Here is a 13,166-nt window from a genome sequence, read left to right on the forward strand (position 1 = left end):
GGGTCTAGGCTATTTCTGTAGAACATTTTATGAAAGTTGACGTCTTTTGTCAGGGGAATCAGCGCGGCCAATTATCGACCATTTACATTTCTAGGAAGCAGTGTCATGAGGTTTGTTAAAACTACTAATCAATTGAGAAACTTCAGAGACGTTTGGGAAACGTTGTTATTTATGAAAGAACAGAGATATTCACTCGTATTTCTATGGGAACTCAAATCCTGGCTAGAATAAAATGCTGCTTCTGCACTTCCAACCGGCCAGGCTAGATATACTGTCTGCCTGCTAACACGGTGGGGAAACCAAGGACATAGCCATTAGTTTCAAGACAGAACATGGCACATCGGAGACAAATGACTCCATCTGTCAAAAAAGACTGAAAACTAACCTCTGAACTCATCATGGACAACCATGTCAATTAAATACTGAAAAACAGCAGCAGCAACAACACAACACTAGTGTCCAGTCCAGTCTCTCTCCATGGCTAAAATAAGCAGACCATCATTCACAATACTGATGTAAGTGATGTGTTTACTCGCTTACTGGGCTATAAAACCAACTGAATAGTTATCTGACATTCCACTATCACTAAATTTACTCCAAGTCCACCACTAAATCATTAACTAGCAAAAACATAGCCATCAAAGCAAATTTGTCAAAGAAAATATGTGCAGGTTTGCTCTATTCTAATGAAAGGATACCAGTGTTCTCCAGATGTGTGCTACAGTATATAAGAACCACACCAGACTTCAACTTCGATCACAGGTACAATCTGCAATGCTGCAATATGCTCAACATCGAAAACACAGCATTTCTATTATCTAGTATGTGAAAATTAGTAGCTTGATGACATGGGTCACTGAGTTCACCAGGTCCTTAGGTCTGACAACTACCAGTGGTATAATATAGTCTACATCTGATCATATTTGACATGCAGGAGCTATCCATTTGACCTGAGTCTGGAGTAATGAGTGGCTGTCGACATACACTGGCCTGGTGAACAGTGAGAGAAAGAGAGAGAGAGAGATTGAAAGTGTTTTTGTAAGAGAGAGAGAGAGAGAGAGACAGAGAGAGAGCTCTGGCCTGTAATCTGACACCTAGAAACGTTGACTTGGTGTCTGGCTTTTCTTGCTCTGTCAACCTGTACGTGCCAGCTCCACTATCCGTAATGGTTCCACACAGACACACACTCTCACTCTTTCACATGCAAACACACACACACACACACACACACACACACACACACACACACACACACACACACACACACACACACACACACAGGATGTATGGCAAATGAAACACAGTGCTAAGCACCTACATTAATTTTACAACTAAAGACACGCTTTCCTGAAATTGCTGGAGACATGTACTCTATACCACAAAGTATTTCTAATGAGAAAAGTTGTAGTTCATCTATGGTAATCCTCTGTAAAACAGTAAGATAGACGTGCTGGAGGCAAAAAATGAGAGCGCACACAAATGTGCACACAGACACACATACGTGTGTGTGTGCGTGTCTGTGTGCGTTCGTCTGTGTGCACATTTGTGTGCGCTCTCATTTTATGCCTCCAGCACGTCTATCTTACTGTTTTACAAGTATGTGTGTGAACGCGCGCACACACACACACACACACACACACCAATAGGCACATGATACAGTATGCCCAGGTGATTTTACCTTTAAAAAAGGAAAGCCAACCTACAGTGCCATATCTATGATCCTCTTAGTGCTGTCACAGAAGGGGACACAACAGTCGCATAAACCAGGCTGCCTGCCGACTTAATAGTCTCTCCTTTGCAATCCTCCAGAGACTCTGGCTGCAACAATGTAAAACTGAGGAGAGGCTGAGTCTTTATAAAATAATATAAAAAAGACCTGACAAATTACGGGCTTGTTCTCTTTTTGCACACTCTGCTCTCAGCACATTTGGCTGTAAATGTCATGGTGAAGGTTTGAGTCATTTTTTTGCTGTTGCTGCAGTGGATTTCTGGGCTTCTGTCTGCTCTTCACAGGGGGAAAATGATCTATGCCCACAAGATGAACAGCAACTAGATACATAGAAAGAAGGAATGGTATGATACCATGTGATTTTAGGTCTTTGTGTCCTATAAATCTCATCCAAACTACAATTTGTATACCGCCCAAACAGATCCACGACCAACGCAAACACTGTTGCACTGCACACTGCCCTATCCCACCTGGACAAGAGGAATAGCTATTTAAGAAAGCTGTTCACCAAATACAGCTCTGCTTTCAACACCATAGTGTCCTCTAAGCCCATCACTAAGCTCAGGGCCCTGGGTCTGAACCCCTCCTTGTGCAACTGGGTCCTGGACTTCCTGATGGGCCAACCCCAGGCGGTGAGGGTAGGTAACAGCACCTCCGCCACACTGCTCCTCAACCAGTAGGTGTGTGCTCAGCCGCCTCCTGTATCCCCTGTTCACCCATAACTGCGTGGTTATGCACGACTCCAACTCAATCACCAAGTTTCCTGACGACACGATAGTAATAGGCCTGATTACCAACAACAACTAGACAGCCTACAGGGAGGAGGTGAGGACCCTGGCGGATTGATGCCAGGAAAATAACCTCTCCCTCAATGTAAAAAAACAAAGGAGCTAATTGTGGACTACAGGAGACAAGGCGCCAAGGTGCGCAACAGCGCCTCAACAACCTCATGTGGCTGAAGAAATTCGGCATGGCCCCTAAGACCCTCACAAACTTTTACAGATGCACCATTGAGAGCCTTTTGTCGGGCTGCATCCCCGCCTTGGAAGGCAATTGCACCGCCCTCAACCAAATGGCTCTTCAGGCAGTTGTGCGGTCAACCAAACCCATCACAGGGGGCACGCTGCCTGCCCTCCAGCACATTTACAGCACACCGTGTCAAAGGAAGGCCAAGAACATCATCAAGGACCTCAGCCACCCAAGCCACACTCTGTTCACTCTGCTATCATCTAGCAGACAGAGACGGTACAGGTGCATCAAAGCCAGGACCGAAAGATTGAAAAACAGTTTCTATCTCCAGGCTATCATACTGTTGAACAGCCATCGCACCATCTCTTGTAGTAAGAGACAAAAATACTCACTCACACAAGCTCACACACACACACACACACACACTTCTGTACTCACATATAAACTCAGACACGCATACGTCCATACACACTCACACACACACGCCCACCCGCACACACAGCCAACGCTGCTGTCCCATGTTGAGTGCATTCAGAAAGTATTCACACCCCTTAACTATTTCCACATTTTGTTGTGTTACAGCCAGAATTGAAAATGGATTAAATTCAAATTTTGTGTCACTGGCCTACATACAATAACCCATAATGTCAAAGTAGAATTATGTTTTTAGAAAGTTTAACTAATTAAATCAACCCCGTTGTTATGGCAAGTCTAAATAAGTTCAGGAGTAAAAATGTGCTTAAACAAGTCACATAATAAATGGCATGGACTCAATCTGTGTGCAATCATAGTGTTTAACATGATTTTTGAATGACTACCTCATCTATGTACCCCACCCATACAATAATCTGTAAGGTCCTTCAGTCTAGCATTGAATTTCAAACACAGATTCAACCACAAAGACCAGGGACGATTTCCAATGCCTCGCAAAGATTGGCACCTATTGGTAACAGAGTTGGGGAGTAACGTATTAAACCGGTAACTGTAATCTGTTACGTTACCAGCAAAAAATATTGTAATCAGATTACAGATACTTTTGAAAAACTAGATGATTACTTCGAGGATTACTTTTAAATTCAGAAAGGATGTTTGCGGAAAAAACATTATTGACACTTCTCTGTTTTCTCAATAACATTCAAATCAGCATTGAAAAAAGGCTCAAGTTTAAGTTTGTTCCACCAGAGCGAGTCTGACCTCAAGTCAGAGACCACTATTGCGGGAAAAGAGCAGGAAGAGGATTTTGTAGGCTACAGTTCAAGCTGTGTCTTCCAATGGTGCGACTGCTGTCGGAATTCAAAGATGATCCAACTTGAACGCTTGGAGGTAAGGATGACAGCGGTGTAGTCCACGGCAATAAGGATACCACTTATTCTTGATATCAACATAGCGCATTGATGTGAATCACACTGCTGCTCTCTCATTTAGCTATTTGCGCCTTACGGATTGTGGTTGTTGTGAATGGCTGTTCACGAATCTAAACGTGTATTTAAACCCAATAATGGAATTCAAGAAGTTTTAAGATGCCTATCAATCATTGTGTTTGTGTGAAAAATGCAGTGCAAAATGCATACTTGCAACAGCTGCATAGTGTGGATCCCAGCCTACACAATAAAAGTGGGGCTATTATTGCTCAATCTAATTCATGCTGATAAAAAAATTAATCCATAGGCCTAATGGACACAGTCTCAAACTCGCACACTTTAGATAAACTTAAAGGGGCAATCTGTAGATGCTACATCCATTTTTGAACATCTAAATTATACATACAGTTGAAGTTGGAAGTTTACATACACTTAGGTTGGAGTCATTAAAACTCGTTTTCAACAATTCCACAAATTTCTTGTTAACAGACTATAGTTTTGGCAAGTCGGTTAGGACATCTACTTTGTGCATGACACAAGTCATTTTCCAACAATTGTTTACAGAGATTATTTCATTTATAATTCACTGTATCACAATTCCAGTGGGTCAGAAGTTTACATACACTAAGTTGACTGTGTCTTTAAACAGCTTGGAAAATTCCAGCAAATGATGTCTTGGCTTTAGAAGCTTCTGATAGGCTAAATGACATCATTTGAGTCAATTGGAGGTGTCCCTGTGGATGTATTTCAAGGCCTACCTTCAAACTCAGTGCCTCTTTGCTTGACATCATGGAAAAATCCAAATAAATCAGCAAAGACTCCAGAAAAAAATTGTAGACCTCCACAAGTCTGGTTCAACTGCAAGAAGGTACCACATTCATCTGTACAAACAATAATACACAAGTATAAACACCATGGGACCACTCAGCCGTCATACCGCTCAGGAAGGAGACACATTCTGTCTCTTAGAGATGAACGTACCTTGGTGCGAATCAATCCCAGAACAACAGCAAAGGACCTTGTGAAGGAGGACACCAGTACAAAAGTATCTATATCCACAGTAAAACGAGTCCTATATCGACATAACCTGAAAGGCCACTCAGCGAGGAAGAAGCCACTGCTCCAAAACCGCCATAAAAAAAGCCAGACTACGGTTTGCAACTGCACATGGGGACAAAGATCATACTTTTTGGAGAAATGTCCTCTGGTCTGATGAAAACAAAATAGAACTGTTTTTGGCCATAATGACCACCATTATGTTGAGAGGAAAAAGGGGGTGGCTTGCAAGCCGAAGAACACCATCCCAACGGTGAAGAACAGGGGTGGCAGCATCATGTTGTGGGGGTGCTTTTCTGCAGGAGGGACTGATGCACTTCACAAAATAGATGGCATCATGAAGGATGAATATTATGTGGATATATAGAAGACACATCTCAAGACATCAGTCAGGAAGTTAAAGCTTGGTCGCAAATGTGTCTTCCAAATGGACAATGACCCCAAGCAAAATGGCAAAATGGCTTAAGGACAACAAAGCCAAGGTATTGGAGTGGCCATCACAAAGCCCTGACCTCAATGCAATAGAAAATGTGTGACTCAGTTACACCAGCTCTGTTAGGAGGAATGGGGCAAAATTTACCGAACTTATTGTGGGAAGCTTGTGGAAGGTTACCCGAAACGTTTGACCCAAGTTACACAATTTAAAGGCAATGCTACTAAATACTAATTGATTGTATGTAAACTTCTGACCCAATGGGAATGTGATGAAATAAATAAAAGCTGAAATAAATCATTCTCTCTACTATTATTCTGACATTTCACATTCATAAAATAAAGTGGTGATCCTAACTGACCTAAGACAGGGCATTTTTACTAAGATTAAATGTCAGGAATGATGAAAAACTGAGTTGAAATGTATTTTGCGAAGGTGTATGTAAACGTCTGACTTCAACTGTATACATATCCATTGATTCTTGAAGAATATAACTTATAAATGCCTCATGGGCGTAGTTCAACTGTCACACTCCATGAGAACCCAAAATATAAGCTTGTTTTCTCCTATGTTTGTCCACATTGTAATTGTAAACAAACACTGTATAGCCTCATAACATGGTTAAAACAAATTGATATCATGGATGGACAGTCCTTGCATCCATAGCCCTGAATATTATTAATCTGAGTGGTTACATTTCTCCAGGCCCATACCTCAGCTGTTTACCAAAACAGAGGTGGGGCGACCGTGTTGTTATTGTTTCATCTGTGGATTTCCCCTTTAAACATCTGCATATTATCAAGATATCAAAGTGTCACCAACTAAAAGGTAAAAAATAGGCCTATAGTAAATGCAGCATATTGAATTCATTTTCCACATGTAAATAGCACTTATCAGTAGTGCTCAAAGCATGCCGTTCCATGAGCGTGACATTTATTTTTCAACTCGAATCAATGAGCCCAATCAGTCCTCCATGACAACAAAATCATAAACAACAGAGTAGGGCTGGCTAATAAGTCCTTAGTTTTGGGGTTATGCTCAGGTAAAACAATTTGACTGATCTATACTTCCATATTTCCAAGTCCTATTCTTGAAGATCAAGGGGTATAACATTTATTGGAATGACTGGAATTATGATAGAATTAGATTTGAATGTAAAGATATAATTTAATCGTATTATTATATGTAGTAGAAAGCGATGGATTTGAAAAAGCCAACACAACCAGCCCATAGAGTAAAATGTAACATCCATATATGGCCAGCTATGTAAACTAACATTGATTTATCCTGCAATAGATATTCAATTGGTAACATTATATATTTTTTTCTCATGTCTCTTAAGGGGAAGGAAATCTAAAACTAACTGAATGTAATCAGATTACGTTACTGGGTAATCAAAAAGTTACGTTAGTGATTACAATTTTGGACAGGTAACCAGTAACTGTAACAGATTACATTTAAAAAGTAGCTGACCCAACCATGTTGGTAAATGGGTAAAAATAAAAAAGCAGACATTGAAAATCCCTTTGAGCATGGTAAAGTTAATAATTACACTTCGGATGGTGTATCAATACACCCAGTCACTACAAAGATATGTCCTTCCTAACTCAGTTGCCGAAACCGCTCTGGGATTTCATGAGGCCAATGGTGACTTTAAAACAGTTACAGAGTTTAATGGCTGTGGTACTGTAGTTAATCCACAATAACTAACCTAATTGACAGAGTGAAAAGAAGGAAACCTATACAGAATAAAAAATAAAATAAGGCACAAAAGTACAAATGCAAAAGATTTGGCAAAGAAATGAACTTTATGTCCTTAATACAAAGCGTTAGGGGACAAATCCAACACAAAACATCACTGAGTACTAATCTTCATATTTTCAAGCACGGTGGGGGCTGCATCATGTTATGAGTATGCTTGTCATCTGCAATGAGTAGGGAGTTTTTGGGGGGTAAAAAGAAACAGAATAGAGCTAAGCACAGGCAAAATCCTAGAGGAAAACCTGGTTCAATCTGGGAGACAAACTCACCTTTCAGCAGGACAATAACCTAAACCACATGGCCAAATATACACTGGAGTTGCTTACCAGGTGACATTGAATTTTCCTGAGTGGCCTAGTTACAGTATTGACTTAAATCGGCTTTAAAATCTATGGCAAGACTTGAAAATGGCTGTCTAGCGATGATCAACAACCAACTTGACAGAGCTTGAATAATGTGGAAATATTGTACAATCCAGGTGTGCAAAGCTCTTAGAGACTTACCCCGAAAGACTCACAGCTGTAATCGCTGCCAAAGATGATTCTAACATGTATTGAATCAGAGGTGTGGATACTTATGCAAATGAGATATGTCTGTATTTAATTTTCAACATATTTGCAAAAAATTCTAAATACAGATTTTCACTTTATCATTATGGGGTATTGTGTGTAGATGGATGAGAAAATAATTACTTTGGATTTCTGACTGTAGCACAATGAAATGTGTAAGAAGTCAAGGGGTATGAAAACTTTCTGAAGGCCCTGTATATAAGAGACATTAAACCCTGGACACTTCCTGTTTCTTTTATACTGTTTTTTTACACTGTGCATTGATACACTGTATTCTCACATAGCTCATTCGAATATACCTTTTTCGTTACACTGTTTATACACACTGCATATTTATATACAGGACTCTTGACACAGCTCTCTGTAAAATATCTACGGCTGTACACATCATTCTCAGTATATCTTTTCGGTGTACATGCAAAGATTGCATTCGGATTACTAACACAGCGTTGGATTCATCCTAACATTCTTGATTTCTCGTTTTAGGTTTTTTGATGATTTATTATTCGCGTACATGTTTGACATTTTACTGCACTGTTAGGAGCTTGTAATACAAGCAGTCCGCTTCACCCGCTATAACATCTGCTAAACTGGGTTCTCGACCAATAACATTTTATTTTTTGCACTAAAATACATTTGCCACACATGCTTATGTTGACGCTGATAACACATCTACATTTATAGAGTGAAGCACAGCTCATAGCTTGGACTTGATGACTATAACGTGACAAAGCATCCGGATAAAATGTAACAACAGAATACTGAGAATTTAGTATGACTTCCCCCAGCAACACAAGGCGTGCAGCGCTTGAGTAACAACAACACCTCAATGGACATTGTGTGCTTGTGTGCATGGGTGAGTTTGCGTGTGCGAACCAGTAAACTTTTCAAAAGGGATTCCCCCATGGTGCTTTTATCTTGAGGGGCCAAGTACATTGAATTCAGCCCACCCAACTGAAACCCTGTCAAAGGAAGCTAATACTGGATAGAGGCCAAAACATTAGCAGAACTAAATCCACTCAAGAGATAGGAGTAGAAACCTACAAAAACAACACGGCAAATCTATGTTGAAACGTTACCTTCAACAGCATTTGTTACCTCTAAATGAAGACGGAGAGAGTAAGCAGGCAAAGAGAGCCATTATAGTCAGAATCCCCTATGTTCCTGCCAGGAACGGTGGGAAGAGAAGAAAAGCAAGGGGGGCATGAAAAGGTCCAAGTTACTTTGTTCTTCTTCATTTTGGAAACGAACTCTGGTTGAACCCAGAACGACGCCAGGCAGTTTGAAAAAAAGCAGGCATAACTCTCTCCCTACTCTAAGCATACTCCTCTGAGAAGGAAGGGGGCCGGGGCCAAACCTCACTGGCTTCTCACAAACGGGACTTCATTTCTTCTCCCTCCTTTTTTCTAAAATGAAAACCACACAGGGTTCGCTGCTAAGAACCCGTCTTTTTTTGAAGCACTGTACCAGAGTGACTCACAGTAATGAAATGTTCGTAAATGAACCTTTAGAGGCAAATTAGGAAGACGATAACATGGCCTCCTTTACTGAATCCATTTGTTTTCTTATTTCTTTGGCCGGCTACAGACAGTTATGATAGTCGCTGGAAACATTTTTCCACTTTAAAGTCAGAGTGAGTGATAACATCCTCTAACAATTTCAAAAGAGTATCCCGTTAAAAGGCATGTTCTGAGATATGTCTTCTGAGATATGTCTTCAGAGATGTCTTCTGAGATATGTCTTCAGAAATATGTCTTCAGAGATATGTCTTCAGAGATATGTCTTCTGAGATATGTCTTCAGAGATATGTCTTCAGAGATATGTCTTCTGAGATATGTCTTCAGAGATATGTATTAGATTGCGGTTTGACTTCCATTTTCTACATATCTCTTTAGTAGGCTAGAACTTGGACTTTTTCCAAGAATAGTCACATACTTTCTTCTATAAACAGAGACAAGTGCTTCTTCTTTTTAATATGGTGTTAAGTGCCTATATTTCACAGATTCTTATACATGACTTTGACCCTCGCTTCAAACCCAAACTGAGAAAATCCCTCTGGCCAGCATCAGCATGTAAAAACACTCACAGCATGTCACAAACAAACAGCATCACACTTGGCAAGGAAAAATATGATGACACAGAACGAAGTCAATTAGTACAGCCCTAATACATGTCTCAGTGCCACCCCCTTGGTCGTACAGTAAAGACATTTCTTCTCTGCTGTCTGGTCCGAATGTGTGTGTCTGCTTTTGGCTCACTGACTGACACACATAAGGTTGTTTGGTTGTGTGGTCATGTTTGGATGTGTGGTAATACACGTAGATACAGTAGGATGCCACAAAGCACCATGTTGCATTGTAGAACCATATTGTTACGAATATGGGTTCACTTCCTGAACACATACAGTATGTTTAGAAATATAATATAAATATTATAATGTTCAAAATATGGTTGTTATAAATAATAATGTGGGCTATAAGTCGTTCTGGCCATAATAACTTCATAAAAATGGCACATAAGAAAAAAGGTTTGAGGAAAAAAAGATTGATACAAGTCATTCTTTCAATGTGGTAGAATTTCACCTTACCTGTTTTCTCTTTTATATCACACAAGACGTTGAAGAGAGCCGGTTTCATCCTGTGACAGTTCAGTGCATGTTTCCTAGAAGAAAAAAGGGGAAACACACACAACTTTACAACCAAACTCAATAAGACGAGGAAATAGCATTAGTTGCAAAAGCGTTCTGCATGGATTGTATCATATCTAAAATGAGGAGACTTGTTTGATCACTGTCAATTTGATAAGGAAGAATAAAGCTCATCCTTGCCGTTGATATTAACAATGCATATTATTCTGAATTAAGTCTTGAACAACCCGTCAATCACAGTGATCTAAACTAAAGAACTAATGTATAGCATAGTCTTATTCTTTAATAGAGAAAACCCTTTGGTGTAAAAATGTACTTTTATAGTGTCTCCATTGTCTCAACAAACCACACTTGGAACACTTGTCGTCCCACTACAATTAATCTATAACCGCTAAAATGAATTAACATGAATAGCACGGGTCATTTCAATTTTACATCACCGTGGGATGTCAATAATGAATATGATCCAATCTATCCTATATAATATATTCTTGCACAGGAACACGAATTGATGTGATCGTTGTCTCAATTTCGAGGCGCAGCACCGGTGCTGTGATAACCTTTATTGCCGTTGGCTAAAAAGAAACAAAGTAACCAAAAGGAATGCATCCCCAACATGTAACACAGCGGGGAATTACTGTGTAATCTCATATGTAACAAGATACAAGGCGATTGGAAATTGGGAAGAGGATGTACCCCGCTCAGTTGTAGTTGCAGTAGTTTTAATATCGTCATACATTTTTTTTTTTACATTTTGATGACACTGTTATTTTAAAAGTTAACTTTCACAAAATAAAAACTGGTCGGTTGAAGGTAGATTGACGTTACGCACTTTATCCCCTACGAGCAGTTGCGTTCGGGTGGGCGTAATTGTTTTCGTTGGATAGCATGAATGCAAATCACATTATTACAACGTAGGCCTACCGTAGTTATTTCTTAATTCATAAATATGCTATTTTGGTATTACTTTGAAAATAATATAATTTCTATGCCACCGTACCTGGCCTGCGCTTCGTCCAGGCTTTGGTCTGTGATTGTCATTATTTGCTGTAATATGTCTCCAATGTCCTGCTTTCTTCCATCTCCGTCCGTCCCTCCTGTGCCATCCTGCATATTTTGCGCCATGCCGGGGTGTCGGGCCATTCCCACGCCGTGGGAGTGCATCAACCGAGGCTGCTCGTCCATCCTTGACCGCGCTCTTCGCCTCGCCCCCAACTGACCAACACTTTTTTTTCACGGCAACAGAAGAAATATCCTTAGAAATTCCTTTGGATCCCTCTCTCTCTCCTCTCTCTCTCCCTCTATTTTCTCTATTTTCTCTCTCCCTAAGCTTTCCTGGATCGGAAAGGGAAAGATAATGACAGACGCTCGCTCTCTCCGCTCTCTCTCTCCCAGCTGGTTTGGTTGAAATCTGATATGAATAGCTGCTTTAGGCTCTTGCCACTCCTGCACAGCTACTGTAGAAAAAAAAGTAGATTCAACTTTAAAGGGTTTCAAATCGTGTCAAACCTGACGTGCACAGAGCACGTTATATGCCTTTCCCAATTTCCTTAAAAGCTTGATGGACGGAACATGTAACAGTCACTCTCTCAGAGGGTTAGTGAAAGTAACACCAATTGTTATTGTTTCGCTTATGTCTGTAGCAACTGACACACAACCAGAGTATGCAATAAAAGCCTCCGCCCCCTGAGCCACGATTGGAGAAGAAGGGGGCATAAGTCCCACCTCCGTCTCCTCAAGAAAAGTCAATCATATTTTTCGGGACGCGGCAATAAACATCAAATGTGAGCGTTAACACTGGGTCTGGACCTTCTTTAACAGCTCAGTGGTCTGGACGTAGTGGCAATACAATGATGGATAGAGACTGAATATGTAATAAATAATTGGGCTTGGCACCAAAGCTCTGTACCTGATGTCACAAGGAACAGGCACCCCATCTGAAATAAATGAATTGTCTTCTTTCAGTACAGATTCACCTGGCTATTGCTTATTAAAACAAGGCAACTGTAAATATGTCTCCCCCCACAAATTATACAGCGCCCCCCATGGGCCAACCAGTGCAATTTTGTAAACAACAGATCTCTATGGCACCACATATCATTCACCCAAGTTTTGTCAAATTCGGGCAAGTGGAGTCTGAGATATCGCGTGGGTTAGCTAGACTCTTATCCACGAGTATGTGTACCAAATTTCATCACTCTGAGTCAAACAGGTCGAGAGATATGAACATGTTCCCATTATAGCGCCACTGTTAGGTTGATATGAATGTTCTTGTATATGTTAAGTCTTGATACAATAGAAATATCTTTGACTGATTTATATGAATGTATGTGCCAGACCACACCCACTTGAATGTTTATTGGTCAATCACGGTCTAGCTGTTTTAGGTCTGTAAAATATTGCATTGAGAGACCTTTGTCTTTAACGTAGATTTGGCTTTAACGTTGATCAGTTGTCTACAGATATTCGCTACAAAACTATTTATTTAAGTCTATACAGATATAGACTGAGCTGTTATGATGTTATTACCATGTTATAAAGACTACTGAAAGAACATGGTTATAATCTTGGAAACAGTATTCGTTTTAACACAGGTTGCTGGTGTTTTAGATGTCTTGGATACCTCACAGCAGCACAATTG

At 40.3% G+C, this 13,166-nt stretch overlaps 1 protein-coding gene across 3 annotated transcripts in view; it reads right to left on the reverse strand.

Moving 5' to 3' along the window:
- Positions 1-12,180, reverse strand: part of LOC115103020 (pre-B-cell leukemia transcription factor 1-like) — a 77,284-nt gene extending 65,104 nt beyond the window's left edge. Inside the window, exons 1-2 of one of the 3 annotated variants that reach the window (XM_029623576.2) lie at positions 11,526-12,180; positions 10,466-10,539 (exon numbers count right to left, since the gene is read on the reverse strand). In XM_029623576.2, coding sequence (XP_029479436.1) covers positions 10,466-10,539; positions 11,526-11,710 — 259 coding nt within the window. In that variant the 5' untranslated portion in view covers positions 11,711-12,180. The remainder of the gene's footprint in view (positions 1-10,465; positions 10,540-11,525) is intronic. The other 2 variants (XM_029623577.2, XM_029623578.2) reach the window with 2 other exon arrangements.
- Between the last annotated feature and the right edge of the window lie 986 nt (positions 12,181-13,166).

This window comes from Oncorhynchus nerka, linkage group LG20 (assembly GCF_034236695.1).
Source record: "Oncorhynchus nerka isolate Pitt River linkage group LG20, Oner_Uvic_2.0, whole genome shotgun sequence".
In the NCBI taxonomy this organism is placed as follows: Eukaryota; Metazoa; Chordata; class Actinopteri; order Salmoniformes; family Salmonidae; genus Oncorhynchus; species Oncorhynchus nerka.